The sequence below is a fragment of the Corvus kubaryi genome, unplaced genomic scaffold (assembly GCF_017639235.1).
Source record: "Corvus kubaryi isolate FWS band 111438036 unplaced genomic scaffold, C.kubaryi_AGA036_p1.0 37397, whole genome shotgun sequence".
NCBI classification, from domain to species: Eukaryota; Metazoa; Chordata; class Aves; order Passeriformes; family Corvidae; genus Corvus; species Corvus kubaryi.
Window position 1 is genome coordinate 2,159,948 of NW_024581136.1, and position 20,096 is coordinate 2,180,043.

The 20,096-nt window shown below is 39.4% G+C and overlaps 1 protein-coding gene across 1 annotated transcript in view; it reads left to right on the plus strand.

Moving 5' to 3' along the window:
* CLSTN2 (calsyntenin 2) overlaps nt 1-20,096 on the plus strand; it is a 191,405-nt gene that overhangs the window by 109,752 nt on the left and 61,557 nt on the right. The window contains exons 4-5 of the mRNA XM_042042426.1: nt 6,021-6,170; nt 17,450-17,635. Coding sequence (XP_041898360.1) covers nt 6,021-6,170; nt 17,450-17,635 — 336 coding nt within the window. The remainder of the gene's footprint in view (nt 1-6,020; nt 6,171-17,449; nt 17,636-20,096) is intronic.

Consider the following 20,096-nt stretch of genomic DNA (forward strand, 5'->3'; position numbering starts at 1 on the left):
CAGTAATTTCCTGTGGAAATTAAGGCACCAGATCAGGTGACATGATTCTTGGTCACTCAGTCCATTCTCCTAATTGTCTCAGATCCTGTTTCCCATCCAAGTGATGGCATTCCCCAATGCAGCATGTATTCCCTAATGCAGGGTTTATTCACTGGATTACAGCTAGTCCCATTCCCCTGAACTTCCTGAAGCAGAGCCTGAATATACAATATTCTGCATATGTGTATTGATAAAACTTTTAGGATCACAGGTCCACAGACCTGCCCACTTGTGGTGCTTCCTGAAGTGGATCCATTATTCTGCAGCATGGAAGAAAATGTGCTTTGGAGAATTAGTAGAATTTTAAAATTTGTTTGTTGTTTTTAGATGTCTTTCTAAGGTATATAATTTATATTTTAGGGAAAATAATAAACCATATTAATTTTTCCATATGCAGTGGTTTTTGACCTTGGTAGCCCTGTATGTCAGCTTCCTGGAACAGCATAGAACATGAAACTGAGTTTGGGAATGGTGGCTGAGCTGCATGAAAAGTGTGCGGAAGATCCTTTCTCCCATTCTCTGCTTGCTTCCGACAATACAAAATACTTTCCCCAGAAGAAACACCCTGTGTACATAGCCAGCAGTGCTCTGATTTATCTCCCCTAGCAGAAGCATTTAATCCATGCTGTTTGTAGGAGGAGAGTTCAGTTTGGAAGTTAAATCTGGTTTTTGGCCAAATTGTAAATTGAAAGCATGCATGGAGCTACAGTTTTCTCTGAGCAGTCATTTTCATGTTGGGATGTTTTATAAAATCTCTTTACCCCGTTCAAAAGTTATTCATCTGTATTTGTGCAGCTCTTGCACAATGCACAGGTGAGCATCAGAAGACAATAACCTGTTACATCAATAAATTGTACTGACTTTGGGGAAAAATCCATCTCGTTATCACTCGCTGGGAAGCAAAGGTATGGTATAGGAAGTGCAATCATGAGGAATATGTTTGTGTTTGGGTAAATGAGCAGCTGGCACAGTAATCCTGAGGATTCTTGAGAATCCAGACAACTGCACAAAGGATTTTTTACAGCAAGTGGGCATTTGGAAGTAGATATTTGGAAGCAGTTCCCTAGAAGCTTTTCCTCTCTGTGGGTTTTTATTAACTGTGAGATTTCCCATGTTGTCATAAGAGAAAGTTCTCTACGTCTCTGAATCAATTTTTTTCCACAGGTCCACGTGACTTGCCTGTATGGAGGGGTGGGTACTTACAGAATTCACAGGTTATTTCATAATTTCCTGCCAGGTTTGTGGTAGATATAAGCGACAGAGAATACCCTGAAATTGGTGTGATACAGAGGAGTCATTTCTACTGCTTGTGCCTTTTCAGCTCCTATCACACAGAGCAGCTGCCTCAGGAGTGATCGTGTCTTTTTGCAGTCAAAACATGATCAAAAGCATGGGAAATGTCAGGAATCCTTGGTTATATCTTTGTCCTCATGTGCCTGGGACCTGCTTTTCAGCAAAGGCAATGAGAAAATCATTGATTTAAACATGACTTTAAAGCCTGCAGTGAATAATTGGTATAAGGTTGTAATACTTGCAGTTTCTTGGTCATGAATTCAATTAATATTTTTGATCTATTTGTTCACTAAAAGAGCAGTGCTGCCACAACCAACAGTAATTGCAGTCTAATTTGCAATTTTTAAAGATAATGGTAATTGCTTAAACCCACTGGGATTAGAGACAGAGTTAGAATAGATGGCTACACTTTTATTTTGTGACAGAAATATGTTGTTTAGTTCCAACACATTTCACTGCTGAGAATGTCTCTCTGTGGCAGCTGATATAAACTTTCTCTGGTGCAAATTCTTTGGAAACATGCCCATTTTTGTTCCCTATAGGGTGGTTAAAATAGATGTATGAGATGCCTGGGACTGTCTGTTAATACTGTGCTAATGAGGATTTTGTTAACAGGTTTTTTTAGCCATTGTGAAATACAAATCTAGGTTCTTGCGTCTTCTGCAGGTTGTGATTTTTTTATGCTTTTCAGTCACCTACATGTAGAGCTTCATTGCTCAGAAAGAGGATAAGCAGATACCTTAAAATCAAATCTAAATACTGCAGGGGCCCCAAAAGATGGAAGTGGGGGTGAATTGTGAGAAAATATGCCATTGTCTGCCCCAGATGGTGGATTTTTTCATGACCAACATACGAAACTAACCCCAAACATAGGTCTGTAAAAAGATGAAGCTATTCTACCAGCTCTATTTCTTTTGGCAGGTCATTGTCTTGTTAGGTAAAACTTATTTCTTGTCCCTAGATCCATGCATGGAGCATTTTTTAGCCTTGAAAAATTGTATTATGCATTGGGGAACATTTGCAGAAAGGCAGAGAGAGCCCTGCAGGCTGTGTTGGTGCACAGACTGCCTCATCCCCACTCCATGGCAGGCAGGAGTGGGTGGGCACAGGAAGCAGCATCAGCTCAGGGGTATTTCCTACAGGTCCTTGTAATGTAGGCACTTTGGGCAGGTAATATAAAACTTCACAGTTACATTTGGGAGCTCTGGGCCTTGGTATGTAATTTCTTTGTGAATAAAATTACTTTGTGTTCTGAAACTATAGCACTAATAAAATTTACTCTTGTATATGATGAGCCCAACTTGGAGGGTAATGAACTCTTAGTCATAAAATACAGTCAAGTAAAGGCAAAAGACAAGTTTATGCTTTGCTGTGCAAAGAACTGTGATTAAATGTATAAGGCAAAATATGTTTTAAAAGTACTATTGCATTCAGATTAGTCTCGTTTTCTCCTTAGCAGAGAATCCAAATCAAGTCAGTTACTGTATCAATATTGTGTTGGCTTTTTTCAGGTGACAGAAAAATTAAACCACAATGCACAGATCTGTTGTAATGCCAGCAAAACCCACTTCTATTGACATATCTTGTGCTGTATTTGTCAGGGATTATGGTCAGATGATCAGAGAGCTCAGGTATAGATACAAATTCTGTCACGGCTCTGACCTACTCTCACCTAAAATGGGGATGACTCTTATTTGCCACCCACCTCTGGGGAGCACTTCACAAATACGTGTTCAGACTGGTCAATGTGAAGATGAGATAGGGGCCGGTAGGTTTCATCCTGGATAGGACAGGACCTCACAAGGTCCCCCTTTACAGCACTGAGAGCTGCGGTAGGAGCTGTGCAAACTTCATGTTGCCAGAAAAGTAAAGCCAAACTTTATAGCTGAGCGTCTGTATTTGATATTTATATATTTATTAAGTGACAGATACTTTCCATTATCATTTAAAAATGAATCTTTTTTACAAGAAGAAATTCTAACCCTTCAATGGACGTAGTAACTGTGGAATTTAGGAGGGAATTACCATATAAAATCAGTCAAGTCTTTCCCCATTCTCGTGACTGCTCCAAAGTAAGGTGAAAGAGCCATAAAAGAGGGATGTCTATATCCATCTATCCCTAAAACTGACCTTGAAGAAACAGAGATGTAAATGTCTGTGTCCTCAGGAAGGACTTTTTATATTCCTGTAGTCACTTATCTGCTTTTGGTTTGAAAATTTGTTATAGCTCTGGGTATTTCCAGGAAAAGGCAGATATTTGGAAGACTGAAAAAAAAATTATGGCCTAATTTTGAACTGCGTACAAATGTGCTTACTTCTCCCATTAAAATTTTCTCTTTTTAATGTTGTTAGTTACTTTTTTGTCTATGGGTGAGATGTAAACAGAAACTTTCAGACTATCATCTCTAAAAATTTAATTAGTCTGTGTTTATAGTGCTTTCCTTCTGTGTCTACTTTTTAATCGTATTGATTAAATTATAAAACCCAAAGAATCATAAAGTGTCAGAGATAAGAGAAAAAAATTACTAGGAAATCAATAAGCTATTGGGTAACATCTGCAAGTCATCCAAATGACCTTCCAGAATAACACCTAAGAGTTAAAATCTTTGGAGTCCAAATCTGAAATGGCCATAATGAAATGCAGATCTTGGAGGATAGATTTAATGAAATATAAATGTGTTGTAATGATTTATAAATCTTGTAGGACAGTTAATTTGCCACACAAATTGTAGCAATCTGCTAACAAAGATTTGGACAATTTTTGGTTTCTTGAGAATTTTTTTTGCCAATCACAGACTAAAATAATACCAAGGAGAACCAAATAGGGAAATATAAAGATTAATTTAAGACATAATATAATGCAGAAAGGACAGAAGAACTGAGCAGACATAAAATCAGTACTGAAGTATATACAGTGGCAGTTTTTCATGAAATCTCTTAGGCAGCCACTAATCAGGCAACTCAAGATAGTAAAATGGGTGATTAGATTGTTTTGTCAATTACTAACTCAAAACCCAATGAAGTAGTTGGTGTGGTTGTTGCAGTTGCTTGTGGGGAGGAAAGAGCTGTGTCCATGGCAGGCCTGAAAATGCCTGGCAAGATGAGGTACCCTGGAGAGAGAACCCCAGAGGCTGCAGGACACTGTCCTGTTTCCATATTAGCCTTCAGCAGCTCATTTCGTTTCTCCTTTTGAGACATAAAAATGTCAGAAGGGCTTGTGCTCCTCTGTGCCTGGCTCAGAAAGGGAGGGAGAGAGACTCAGAGTCAACAGTAAATGGGGTATTGGGCCTGACTTATAACTGCAGATGTAAGAGTCTATTTAAGCTACAAATTTTGAGCCTGAAGATGGTGATAAATGCAAAAAGCAGCCTTTCTTCAGGCCTGACCTGGAAAGTTTTGCATCTGTTTCACTTAAACTCCTAAAGTTGGCTTTAATGTAGTAGTAGTAGAAAGAGAAGTGGTGGGCTCTGACAAGATAAGGAGTGTGCAGCAGAGAGACACCTGCTAAAAGTCTTCACTTGTCAAATTAATGGAGCTTTAGTGAAAGACTTCTATTAAAAAGTTGCATTTGTCTGCTTTCTCCTGTCTCTCCCTCATTTAAGCAAAAAGAAAAAAGAAAATGAAATCCAAATGCCCAAACAAAGCCTAGCGTTTTGTGCCTGACAAAACAGACTTTGGCCAGTATCTGTGGGGATCAGTTGACTGCATTTGACTAAATTCTAGGATTTGGGGGCTGCCCATTTCAAATTTAGCACAATCAACTGGATTTTGCTGATCTTTGTTAGAAAGTAGTTATGTGGAGCATTGCTGCAGAGTACGTCTGTTTCTTGAATTCTGGAACAAAAATCCTCATTCAAAGAGATGATAAAACAAACAGCCCTGAGCAAAAGCATGAAATGGATTAAACAGAATGAAGTTTCAGCTTGTGCAAGAAGTAAATTTCAGTGGAAATGGACAGAATTAAAATGCTGAAATTGTTAATAGCAAACCCATACATTTTGCACAGTGCTCTCCTAGTCCTGCAGGAACTGCTCTGAGAAAGATCTTTCCCTTTCCTTCTGAAAGTTCTGATGTCTTTGTTCTTGAAGCAGGTAATTTGTCACCTTTATACGTGTGTCAGGTTCAGCAGATAAACCCTGTTGTTGCTGGGTTTTATTTTCCACGTGATAACTCTGCTGCCGTATCAAATACTGCTAAGCACTGTAATGCAGGAGGTGATTCTGGGGCTTTTCCTATTTATAAAATGTCTCTCATCTAAAGGGTAATAGCTTTTGGGAAAACAGGAAGATACTTAGATTCAGTAGTGGATCTCAGGCACGTGGCTTTTAAAGCAGTGTATCATGGAAAATATGAAAATGAGGGTACTCATACCTCACATGTCAAGATGTAACTGCTAATTACTTTTACCATTTTACTTTAGAAAGTGTTGTTGAGCAGATGTTTTCTCATATAGCTATGCCCACATTATATCCCTCCCATCTTATATTTGCCTACAGTCTTCTTATTTCTCTGCTGGATTGAAAGAAAATCCTTCCTATTCCCCAGAACTGTCCTGCCTGTGGATGTCCGATGTGCTTTAAAGAGCCCAAAGTCACAAAGCACTTGATGAACCAGGACCCAAATGTTGCAGTCTGTGTATGCTTAGCCAAGAATGAATCTCTGAATGTTTTCTTGTGTTGAATCTCTAGGTAACGTCAGGAACACTGAGAAACTGAGCTATGATAAACAGCACCAGTATGAGATAATGGTGACAGCTTTTGACTGTGGGCAGAAACATGCAACAGATGATGTCTTGGTACGAGTTAATGTCAAACCAGTGTGCAAACCAGGCTGGCAAGGTAAGGTTTAATAGCTTATCTATTATAATTTTTTATTTAAATCTCTTTTCTTTGGTGTTTTCCCTCTACCTCGCAGTAAGGAAAGTAGGGTGCTTATTGCATGGGTGTGGAAAACTGCTGCTATTTCTTATGCCTCATTCCAAGCCTGCTAACAAAGTGGATGATAATCCCACATTTGTTTCCATTTGCCGTGTTTCTTCTCTAGGCAGAACAAAGAGCAGACCAGACAAAAAGAAATAAGACAAATTTCAGTTCTAGTAAGTTATTTTATGAGTCAGAGTGAACATACTGGAAGGATAAAAAAAATGCTGCTGATTTGCCACTCTCCTACTATTCCCTTAAAGAACACTTTTGAAGCCACCATAGCAAGGTACTTTTGCCATGTGAGCTGGAGTTGTTCAGGTTATCTTGTTCCAGGTTCAGGATTGGTTTTCATGGCATGCAGGAGCCAAGGCACCCTCACTGGGAGTGATAAGCATTTTTAGAGTTGATTCCTGTCTTTATATTGAGACCTTTCAGTAGGAATTGATTTTCTAAAAAGGCTGTAAGGATCTACACTCTGTCTGGAATGGAGAAAACCCCAGCTGACAATGTACTGGGAAGATAGATATGCCACTAATTATTAGGAATTAAGATGAAAATTTGGGCTGGATTATATACAAACGAACTGGATGTGACCACATTATGCAGGTGTCATTCAGGACTAACTTGACCTTCATAACTGTAATTTTTAAACATAATGATTGAGAAAGAAAAAAATCAGTTTGGCTGTTGTACTTAAAGGTAAATTTGCAGATTGGCATTTAGAAGAAAAAAAGGTTTTCTTTGTAAAATGAGAAGCCCTGGTCTAGAGGAGTTTGTAATGAAATGTCTGCAATAGCAGGATTCCATTTCCACAGGCCTCACTTGGAGCAGAGCCACATTTCAGTTTTTTGGGATGTACTAGTACCCAAGTACTTTGAATACCATTTTTGTTAAAAAAAGTACACAACACCTGTGAACTATTTCCACATTTTCTAACTGATCTTACTGTTCAAGTGATTTATTCTATAAAACTAATTATGGTCTCTTTACACTGGAAAAATGTTCTGTTTCCATTTTATGGAGTTATCTCAGATAAATTAAGTACCCCCAAATTAGCTTGGGATTGGTATTAAGATGGGTGCAATTGTTGATTATATTTTTTCATTGCTATAATTTTTTGATTTAGGCATTTTATTGATTGAATAAGTTTTGCAAAGGTGGTAATGGTGTGTTTGTATTTCCCACTATTGTCATAGTTACTTTGTAGTTCAAACCGTTATAGGAGAGATGGTTATTACTGGTCCTATCAGGTGGGTTTAGACACTTGGTAACCAATAAAAGTAATTGAAAAAACCTCACATCAGGTTTGGTTGGGGTTTGAGGGGGTTTTTTTATGCTTTGTTCATGTTATTTGTATGTTCCATCTGTCAAACACGTGACTGCTTCACCTCACTGGCACATGCCCAGGTCAAGGAGCACAAAGTGCAAGGGGATGTCTCCTACTCAGGGTAGAAGGTCTTTAGGCAAATAGCTGGGTAGACAGGGCTTCAGTTCTTAATTGCTAAATCATTAATTGTAATTTGAAAATGTGCTGCAACACAATACTTCCAGAAATTTATACATTTCTCTTAATGAGACTTTTTTTATGCCTATTTATTTTTAAAGGTGGAAAAATTCATGTAGGTGATGCTGTTTTCCAGTTTGAGCCAGTATCTGTAAAAATAACCTGTTTCTAGGGAAAAAAATAAGATCAAATAAGCAAAACTTTCCAAGAGTATTTCTAGTAGTTAAAGAGGAAATCTGGAGACTAAGAATAGAAGATACTTAGAGTGTTCTTTCTTCCCTGTGTTTGTTGCTCTGTGACCTCCCCACAAAGGGGCAGCCAGCAGGTTTGCTCCATCTTCTTTGAAATAATGCTATATTTGTAAAGATTGGATGACTACAGGAAGTAAAATAATGGGAGGTTTTTGACAGGAAAGAGGAATATTCTGAGTCTTTGGTTATAATAGAGATGTTGCTAAAACACATGATTTTTTTTTCTTGTTCTTCAGTGTTATCTTGAACAAACAAATACTTGGAATTTCAATTTATGGTATTGGCACTTAGTTCCTAAAAGTTAATGGCTTTTGTAATTTGACATATTGTGCACTTGTTTACGTAACTATCATGAATAGAGATAGTAGTAGTCTAACACAAATTCAGTATTAAAATTTTTAGTGCAGCAAAATTCAGTGTAGATGCCCTTCAAACAACCTCCACTCTGCAGGGCTGGGACTGGGAAGAACAGGCTTATGTAAAACAATTCAAGATTATTCCTGTTTCTTGAGGCCAGCGGCACGTGACTGACATGTGACAGAGCAAATAAGGCTGCACAAGCCAAGGTGCTTTCCTTTAATCAATATTCCCTTGGGCTGATAGAATTGAAGACTTCATTAAATCTAGGAGCTGCTTCCCTGCTCTCTGATGATGGACATTAATACACAAGCAGCCAGATCCCCACACAGACATTTTCAGCAAACAAGCCTCCTCTCTATTAAGAGGCTACTTTAGAAACAAACTTGACCTGAGCTGACATCAAACTATTCTGAACAGACCACTCTGGAGTGTTACTTGTGTCCTGAGCAAGCTAAAAATGTAAATCAATGAGCTGAATTAATTCCTAATCAGTTATTTTAATTGGAAATTCTCATTAGTGAGTTTTGTCAAATGACTTCTATAGCTGTGCTACAAAATCTCTTCATGCCAGCTGTGTTTTCATGTCCCTGATTTCCAAACAATGGTGTGACCATGTCCTGCTAGGTAGGTAAAGGACTACATTACCAAGAAAAGCTGGATGATGATGGTACTCCTGACATCATTATGGCTCGATCTGCAGTTGAAGATATTTTGATTTTTGGTTTAAAACATTTTAAACACAATTAAGGGGTTTCCATCCTAAGCAAAACCCTGTTATCTTCAACACCTTCCCCAGATTCTGTCCCTCCCTCCAGGGCTCTGCCTGATTTCAGCTCTGCGGACACAAAGTGCACACTACACTTTTTCCTGGGGATTCATTTGCAGTGTGGTTCATTTCACTGCAGTTGTTTTAATGTCACAAATACTGATTTCTGTAAAGTTGCATCTTCCTTATTCAAAGCAGGGTGGGCAGACTTGTGGCAACACAGTACTAAATATCCATAAAATATTTTCATTAAACAGCATGAGGTGAAATGTCCTGCAATCTAAACCAGGTTTCCTTTAGTTCATTTATGATCTTGTAATCTCCTTTTGTCACATTTCTGCTACTTCCAGGAACAGTTTTCACAAAACTGTGACTGTTCCCCCATAGTGGGATAACAAATGGAAATGAAATATAAAATAATGTGCTGAAAGATGCAAGATAGCAGAAAATTGAAAACAATTATTCCTGTACCAGGCTCTCTCATGAGTGATGTACTGTGTGGGGAGAAAAAGAGTTTAGCCTCAAAAAAGAAAGGGCAGAATCATGAACCCACAAACTTAAAAAATATGTTTTGAGACTGTTAGAGGTCTGCTCAATTTTTGGCAATTAAACCACAAGTGAGGTTGCTCCCTAAAATGTAGTTGATTTCAGACAGAAAATCATTATTAAAAGAAAAAAGCTTCTCTAAAGCAACTGGCTGAATACCCCAGGAAAATTTCAGAGAACTCTGCTCTCCTTAAACCAACAGGGGAGGCTGGCTGTGCTTCTGGGGAGATGAGTGTGGAGCAAAGACAACAGTCCAAAACTCAAAAGTTACTTTGTCTCCCCTCATGAAAGAAGACTTTTTTTCTATGCCAAGTTTCATATGCCCTTGCATAAGCAATGGTGACTAACCTGCAGTTTAACAGACGATTAGGACTCTGAATAGAAAACAGGATTTCACAGCATCCAGCCTCAAGTGTTTTACCAATCTGAAAAGATTTCTTACATTTATCTTCCACGGTCTGTGAACCCATATGCATCCATACCCAACTACCCAAGAAAGAGAATGAAGTTGAAGTTCTTTAAAAATTCATCTTAAAAGAGATAGTCCTGAAAAATTCAATTGCTTTCATATAGTTTTGGCTTAAAAATAGTTCTGAAATACAAGCTTCTCTTTGTTTATTCACCTAATAGAGTATAAAAACATTTAATAAAGGTAGTTAATGTATCAAAGATATTGCATATAATTTCTTTTCTAAGGCATGTAGGGCTCACTAAGGTGACCTGGGCCCTTGCTACCACCAAAAGGCACATGCCTACCACCTTTTTAAGGTTGAATAGTCATTCAGAGGCTGTGTGCAGTCACATCACCCTGCTCTTCCTGCTGAAATAAAATCCTTCTTTTGTGCAGAGAAGGGCAGGACCTGCTATTTCAGCAGCAGAGTGATCTTACATCGCTTCTGAGTCAACATTCCTCAGAGATGCTGTTTGCAGTAGCTGCTGAGTGACTTCAGAATGGTTTTCATGGGGGCTTTCTACTAAGATCCAATTACTGAGGAAAACCAAAACCATACTGGCTTCATTCTGCCAGTGCTTTTAACAAGGAGGAATATGAGTACTAAGGCAATTGATTATTTGGAAGAGGGTGGTCAAGTGCAGAAACCTTGCTGATGAGAATAATATTCCCAGTCTTCCGAAACAATTTTAAAAGGCCAAATCTTTTCTGCACTAAACATAAATCAACTTGTATTTCACTTGTGCACATACCTAGCAGCTCAAAACACCATCCTTGTGTTCTCTTAGCTGTAAGATATTCACCCATATTTTTATAAATGAAATTTATTGTGAAGCAGGGAGTCTTTATGCCAGTCTAGACTTGGCACTGCTGTGCATGCATTAGCCATACATCCTTCAACCAGGGTAATTAGAATGAAATACTTACTTATTCAGCTGTTAACTTGAATGGCACCGTTTTAGTAGAAAACCCACTTTAAATAACCACTCCAGACATTTGAAAATTAACTGAACTCCTGAGCACTACGGAGTTTTGAGCTTAAAATTTACATAAGTCCATATTTGTTTTTGTACTTGTATCAACATTTTTTTTACTTTTCTTTGACTACCAGACATATTCAGAGAAAGCAGTCATGCCTGTTCCAATCTAATTTTTAAGATATGCCCTCAGTAAGTTCTGTGTCTGCATTATAGCTATATACTTCTTCCCTGCACACTCCAGGTCCTTTCATGTCTCTTTTTACCATGGCCTCTTACTGAAAACACAGTGCTTTATACATTCCAAGACTGCCTTTCTTTTGCCTGGCTGTATCAGACTCAGACTGGTGGCTCGTGGAAATGCTGTTCTTGTCTTAATGGAAATCAGCTCTTTTTTCCGTTTGTCATTTTTCACTGATTTCTCAGCAGTCTGCTGAAGTTCCTGAATTTCTATCATTACTGCTAAACACTATTTCTGTAACACCAGTTCTCAAGGTCACCTTATTCTATGCTTAGGCTATCCTCTTTCTAGATTGACTTCTAGTGTGGCACTGCTTTCTTTTCCCTTCACTGGCAGCAGTAACTAACGTGGTCCTGGTCTTGTGCCAAGACTGCAAATGGAAATATCAAATAACACTCCCAAGGCAGATTCACAGGGATCATTACCAGTTAGTTCCCTGTGTACCACGAACTTCACATTTTCAGAGTAACCCGTTATTGTCCTCTCTGCAGGCTGTTCTGCTTATCTGTGAGGACTGAAATACTGAAGTCAGTCTTTTCCATTCTTAAGTGATAGAAAACCCCCATTCATTTTAGACTTATGTAACTAGATTCTTATTTCCATAGACCTCTGTGGAAGATAACTCCTTTGTTCATATTTCTGCATTTTCAACGACAAAAATAATCTTTTCTTTTTTGAATTTTCACTGCAAGATCCTCTTGAGCTTCACTGGGGAAATTATAATTTCATTGAGAAGTTTCTTATCTCTGAGATGCAGCTGACAGCATCTTTCCATTAACATTTCCTCTGCCCAAAATTTAAAGCACTACAGGATATCCAGTTAGGTTTGAAGCTTTTCTTTATGATTTTTTTTTTCTTTGCATGTAAAAAGTTCCACATATTCTTAGACCTTGGGCTGAGAAATTGAAGACTTTCCACACGAGTTATGACACGGTCAATTCATTGATTTGGATAACTACTCCATGCAGTGTTTCAGAGTCTGTCTTTTAGAATCTGAGAAGCACTTTGCAGACTCTCCAGTAGAGACATTAGAAGTCTGTGACCAACCCAAACCTGGCAACAAGGTTATTTCCTGGAGGAAAGCAAGCACAGAGCCAGTTGTAGTAACAGAGCCGGCAGAGCCTTCATCACCCAGGGCCAACCCCTCACCCTGCTGAGGGGAGCAGGGCAGACCCAGAGAAGGGGGCCAGGCTCAGCCAAGATGCCAGATCACCCCTCATGGTGAGGAGGTCCCAGGAAGTGGATCCATGGATGAGGGTTGGGGTCAGGTCACTGGGCAGCTCCACAGTGATGAGGCTCTGTCAGGCCAGAGCAGCAAGTCACTGCGCTGGCTCCTGGATCAAGGAAACCTGTGGCTGAGCCAGACCAGCACCTGCAGCCCAGCCTGATGGGGCTGAGCTTAAACAGAGCTCCAGGCCCGTGGGGGCAGATGGAGGCCCCAGGTGAAGCTTCTGGAGGTTCATTAGGGCTTATTGGTGCCCTTGGGGCTCTGACACTGTGGGAAATACATTATTGAAATGCAATCTCACAACAAACAGTAGCTTAACTGTGCTGTTGTTTCATGGTTTTAAGATTCTTATATGTTTATTTCACATAATTAGGCACCATTAGAGCTGGGAACTTTATCACTTGATGGAATATTCAGTGTCAGTAGGTCAGGCACAACAGTTATTCCATTAGGGTTCACCAGCTCCTGTAGCAGCAGCCCTTCCACTGTCCTGTACTGAGCACAAATTTTTGTCTCCTTTTTGTTTGTCTTTTTAAAACTACCAACATGCTGCAGAAGGAAAAGGAGTATATGAATGTTTGTTTATGCTTTGAGATACACACTCCAATCTCTTAGCAAACCATGGTATCGTAGCAGAGCTTTGGACATTAGTTTGAGTTTTCTCTTCGCTGTGGAAACCCTGTAACTGAGTCAGACCTGATTCTCATTTCCTTAACAAGTCACTCATCTTATTTCACATAAAAAAGGCATCAGAGTAACCTTTGGCCAAGTCTCCAGCCTACATAAACAGCACAGATGTGAGGATGCTGCAGAGGAAACAGAAGAGATACCAATTACACTGCTCTGGGAACCTTCCGTTCCAGCAATTACGTAGGGATGCTGCAGAGGCTCACTAACAGCACCACATAAATTTTATCTTGCATTTAGCTGCCAAGATGCACATCTTCAGTGCAACAGGAGAGAAGTTTTGCATTTCATTGTGTTACGATTATCTTTAATTACATTGCTGTTGTTTTTAACCATGAGATGGAATCAAAGTTTACGGCCACACACATGTAGGAGACATGAATCAGATCATACCTTCTCTGCATGATCTCTTTCAAGGGAAAAAATCAGATTAAATCCTTGTTAGTGTCATCTAGCATTAGAAATTAATTAAAGTATAAAACATGGATCACAAAGACAGTACAGAAACCCTTAAGTTTAGAGATCAAGGATAGTCTTTACATTATCCTGCTGTTAAAAGGAAAATTTGTTTAGTGCATTGGGATTTACTTTTAAAGGCTCAAACTGTTACTGAAGTTTGATCCATTTTGATCTTGTGATAGTTTGAGGGTCTCAGAAACCAAGATCCAGGTTTACATAGCTGCTTTATAATTGATGAAATCTGAACCACAAGCTTGATATGGTGATATTTGCACTCTAGTGTTGTATTGTAGGGATAACCCAGCTAGGGCTGTCTTGCAATGTCTGGAGTAGCTTTATGCCACAAATGACAAGCAAAAGCCCGTTGAATTATAAAATCCAAACAGAGGCTGCAGGACTAAACAATGCTAGTTTTATCCAGACTTTCCCCCTGGGATTAGTCTTCTACCCTGACAGTGTTTACTTTCCTAAGTTTGCAGTGTAACGTGGTGCTGTAGCAGGACTTGTGTCAGGTTTGTGTCAAAGGAGGAGCTATGTTGGTTGGGTTTAGCTAATCTAAGTGCAACCTGCCAGTTCAGGTGGGATTATATATCTAAAGAAATATGGAAAATATTTAAATTCAGAGGCTTTTGCAGACTCAGGTTACATAAGATTTTTCTTCTGAGTCACATTCAGAGGAAATGAAAAAGTGCCATCACATTCCTGAAGGAAGGTGCTGATCTTTTGAGGAAGTCCAATATGGGATGTTATTCTGGGAGAAAGCAAAATAATGATATTCATCCCATTCAAAATTAATTTGAAGACTTGGGTTACTCTCACAATAATTTCTTCACGCTGTGACTACCACTTATTGTTGCTTTTTCCAACTCTGTGCACTTCCCAGTGTTGCTGCCTGTACTGGTGGTGAGATCCAGAGGGTGCTGGCCTCAGCACAGCTCTGGGATGCTGAAGTGCTTGGGGGGCAGGTACTATAGAAATAAGCCAGTTGTTTCTTATCAGAGCTGTCGCTGCCTTTAGGGACTGTTCTGTCATCATAGGATTGTAACCTACTCCAGTATTGCCTCATGCCTGCCTGGGAATGCCTCTGGCATGGAGAGGGACATCTTGGTGGAATTCCTAAATCTGCACTAAGTCAGTGAAGGCAGTGGTGGTAGGATGAGTATTGGTCTGTGATGGTGCAGTGGACCAAAGTACAAAAACACTGGTTCAAGTCTAGTTGATGTTTTACAATTTAGGGCTGAGATTAATGTGAGTGATTTAGGGGGGTGCAGGGTTTATGATCTCTGGGTACAAATTCCCACTTCTGCTAAGCTAAAAGGTAATACTGTGAAACAAAATACCTCTTCCAGTTCTTGTGGCAGAAACAGGGGGCTCCCATTATTCTTCCTAGTGAACAGTGGCATTTTATATGGTGTGGGTTTTGTAGGACATTCCTCGTAGAGCTGGAGGTGAGCGTGCAGCTGCAGATACCTTGTAGTTTGTAATTTAGTCACATCTCTCATCCATTAATGAATATTTTGTATGAGTGCTGGTTCATTTGGTATAACTAAGAAGTGAAAATGTGGCTGAAAGCTGCTGAAATATCAGAAAGTCTTCAGATATATATATAAGACTTAATTTTTTCCCCTTTTGGGTAGAGGAATATAATGCCTGAACTGGTGAATAAGAGATGATAAACATCAGTAATTCATATGTTACTAGTTTTTATAAAACTATTTTATTTTTACGTGAAGTACTTTGGAAGAATTTGCTGCTGTTGTTCTATTGGAAATGTGTTAACCTCAAATTTCTGCAATGGAGAGGGAACAGAAACCTATTATTGTAATGCTGTCCCATATATGATACTTGAAATTCTAATGGAACTGTTTAAGCTGACAATTGTAGAGAAATATGCAATACTGTAGATCAAATCTAACTTAATATGGAACAAATGGAGTGAATTACCTGAAAATTACAACTGAAATAGCAACTCAGTTATGTGTGCACAGGCACTCATGTACTCATGGTTGTCTTAGTCACGATGTACAAGTCCTAAAGATTTTAGTAAAAAAAGATGCTAAGCATACTTTCAGAATGTTCCAGAAAGTCTCATCTTCCTCTTGATAACAAAATGCTGCACGATTACCAGTTGGGTTATGTCAGGAAGAAGATCTGAGAATTTTGAAATGCAGACCAGTGATTGTAGCATCTTTGCCAGGACGCTGGACTGATGACTGCCTTACACTTCAGAGTGTTCACATTGGACGTTCCGATTTTTTTGTAAATGTTTAATAGAGTTTAAGAGAGTGGGAGAGAGCACCATTTTTCAAGCTTTCTGAAAATGAGATCTACTGGAAAACACCAAGGTCCTTCACCTACTAAAACCATATTTATATTTGTATCTACTCTTAGTTTTCCTTCCACTGATATTTAGAAAGAATGTCTCTGTCCATTTGCTTCCAGAGATTTTGTTGACTGCTAGGACCTAGAACTTTTCCATTTATGAAGTCTTCTTTTACCTAGAAAGATTTGAACTTGTTAGAGCAATGAGGGGAAGGGCCATAAACATGGCCAGAAGGCTGGAGCATCTCTCATTTAAGATCAGAGAGTTGGGGTTGTTCAGTGTGGAGAAGGTTTCAGGGAGATTTTGCTGAGGCCTTTCTTTAGTGCTTAAAGGGGGCTTATAAGCAAGACAAAAACATTTTACTGAGATCTGTAGTGACAGGACAAGAGGCAACAGCTTTAAGTTGGATTTAGATCAGATATAAGAAAGAATTTTTTTTTTCCTAGAAGGATGCTGAGGCACAGCACAGGTTGCCCAGAGAAGCTGTGGATGCCCCATCCCTCAAGCTGTCTGAGATCAGACTGGATGGGACTTTGAGCAACCTGGTTTAGTGGAAGGTGTCCCTGCCCATGGCAGGGGGATGGACTAAGAGAGCTTTGAGGATCCCTTGCAACTCCAGCCATTCTGTGACTCGATGAAAACACGAGCTGTAAAGACAGCTAAAATACACGTTTGTAATTACTGCTGCTTGTTTGGGTTTTCTCTGAAGCGTGTTGCAAACACCATAATTAATTGGATTTCAAACATTAAATGCTTCAGTTGAGCAGCACAGGGGTATGTGTGGCACAAACAGGTGGCTGCCTAAGGCAGGGGATTGTTTAAATGCTGTGGGCTGTGAGGCGTCTGCATAAGCACGGATTAGTCAGATCTGGCTGGAAGCACAAGTCGTCCTTTCAGCTGGAACTTCCTGTCATTAATGCTTCACAAAATTAGGAAGATGTTCAAAGACAAGTGGCACTACAGAGGTGTTACATTAGACTGACGTGTGTAGCCTGGTTCTTGGAGGTATTTGTTCTTACCACAACACTGTGAAATCTGACCAAACTGGGTACAGCAGACACCTCCTCCGTGTAGAGCTGGCTTGTAGTCTGTCACGGGAACATGGACACCGGAGCTCCAGACTGACACCAATTAGCACTTCTTGTCAGGAGATGTGTGTAGCCCATGCTTGTGTGACTCAACCAGCAGCAGTGTTACTTAGTTGAGCCTGACTCTCTTAGAAAAACAGGGCCAAAATCCAATTTTTTTAGGACAGTAGCTTATTGCTACCAACTTCAGGAACTCTTAGTTTTGCCTTAGACAGTGACCTTTGAGAACAGTATGTCATTTAAAATTATATAACTCCCTTCCCTTTTTTTACTCACTATTGGATCTTGTTGTTTTTATTTGTTTCTTTTTCCAGACTGGAACAAACGGATTGAATACAGGCCTGGCTCTGGCAGCATACCCTTGTTTCCCAGCATCCATCTAGAAACGTGTGATGGACCAGTGTCCTCAATCCACACCACCATTGAACTGCAGACCAATTACATTGGAAAGGGCTGTGATCGTGAAACCTACTCAGAAAAATCTCTGCAGAAATTATGTGGTATGAATATGGTTTTCAGTTGACATAATAATGGTGGTTTTTTTCCAGACAAAGTTCCAGTTCCAGCATTCAGCACTTGGATTTAGCTCAGATGGTTCACCTTGGATTGTAGCAATGAAAATGGAGAGAGTGGTGGTATTTGACAGCTGCTTCATTCTTCTTTTCCATTTTTTTCCTCTATTTCATACTTTCTCCCTGCCTTCCTTTATTTTTTTTCTCTCCTGATCTTGTTCCCTTCCCTATTTTTCCTTCTTCCTCATTCCACATCTTTCTGCTTCTTTCTTCCCTCTGCTACAAATACTGGTGTGACAGTGTAGTGAGATTTCCAGTGTAGATTTGCCATCACAGGAATACCATAGGATTTGAAGGGAATCTCCCTGTTGTGTTTGTCCTCCTGACTCAGCTTTCTGTTTTGCTGCTCAGTGCTGTGCCAGAGGACAAACAACCAAAAAGTGGAAGAGTATTTTGGGAAATCATTTGAGCAAAAATATTTAAGAAACATGAATTTCAGATAAGCGCTGACCTCATGAAGAAATATTTCCTAATTATTTTCCTCCCTTTTTGTGCTTTTTGATAACTTGGTGTAAAAGGCACAAATCAATTTGGAAAGGCAGATTAAATACTTGAAGATACTGCTGCATTTTTTTGAGACGTCAAGATTCTGTATCTGGCAAAGCAATGGCCACACAATAACGCCTTTATCTTTTGAGATCAGCTATCTGTCCTGCTCCTCTAATATTCTGTCTTTAGAGTCCTCCTCTGAAGCCTTGATGGTGTGGACATTGATTCTATCTTCTCCAAAATGTCTCTTTGCCTGGCCCCTGTCTCAGCTACAGTAGCAAGTGTGTAATTTTTTTCCCATTTAAATGCATGGATTTTGGTTTGGGGTGCTCTGGTGTAGGGCTTACCTTTGCTCTGATAACCACACAGTAGTGCTGCAGATACATTAAGATCAATACACTAACCTTTAAGAAATAACTTTTGTAAATGAAAAATTTCAGCCAGTGTTACTAAATTATTAAAAATGGAGAAGCAGTCTCCAGGGGAAAATAGTTGGCAGTTTAAATTATCAGTTATCAGTGGAGATGGAGAAAGGGAGGTAAAGGCGAGTGGGAGTAGTAGCATTGTCATAAAATCTGAATGTTTTCAACTTGCAAATTGCTTAGTTAAGATCGCAGAAACAATCATGACTTTGTGTGTCTTTATCCAACTGCCTGGGCTCTAGAAGAGCAGATGAAAACCCATCTGCCCCAATATGCATCTTAATCGTGTTAATGACATTAAATCTGAGAGGCTGAGCAAGGCTTGATTTCATAAAGTACTAGAATTTTAATAAAAATAAATATGTTATAGCCAAAGTTAAAATACTTTTGCCTCCTCTAAGAACCTGCACTGGCAGCCAAAAGAACATTGCTTTGTGCTGTTACAGACCTGAACTCCAAATGGCACAGTCACTTAGTGCAGATCACTACAAACAAGACCTAAACCACAAAATTATTACCTTGAAATCAAACACTGGTAGCAGCTGTATCCAACATTATCATTTCAAAGTGTAGGGCTGAAAGGAGTTACCTTCAGCTGGTATAAAATTCCTCAGTTGAGGAAGGTTGTGCAAACTCTAAGGGGTTCAGTTTGCAGAGTGTGGCTTGACTGCCTCACCTGCTGACACTTGAGTAGAAAAGAGAATTACAAGAGTTTCTCAGGTCTGTCAGGGCCATTGTGGTGGCTGCAGGCAGCTCTGGGCGGTGGACAGATGTCACTGCTGAACTTCAGCTTTTGCTCAGCACATCTGTGAAGGAACAGAATGCAAAGCACTTGAGAAAATAGATAGGAGTGTAAGAGTGTATGTAAATAGGGGGAAAATTCTCACTGCAGAAAGAATTTGGTTTTTTTGTCCAAGTTTTCTGTATCTTCATAGAGAGCAGACATAGTAGAAACTTGTAACAGGACTGATAAAAGGGTTGTAAGTGACAATGTGCTTTACATGAGAATTGCTTTTAGCCTGGCCTGTACTTTGCTATTTAGTATTTATTACCATCCTTAATGTAGAGGGAACTCTTATGAAAGCAGGTTAAATTATTTCTGGAAATCAGTTTTCTCCCAGAAATTACCTTATTGTAATTAATGGCTGGATGATAATATCCTTTGAAAAGGAAGAAAACCCTGAATTTTTTGTCCAGTGAAGCACTGTGTGATTGCAGAGAGTGCAGAACTGAGCACTCACAGACAGCTCTGCACCATGTAGAATGCAAGGCTCTCTGTGTGTAATTAAAAATCCCATTTATAAATCCTGTGCTCATTTCTTCATTTGTCTGTTGGAAATCTGGAGAAGGCAGATGCTAAGGAGGGTGAATTAAAATTCATTTTTTATATGACAGAAAGTTTAAGTTTGCTTTTCTTAACCCAGAGATCGGCACTCCCTTGGACGGTCAAGGTGGGCGGCTTAAATGATTAAATTGCA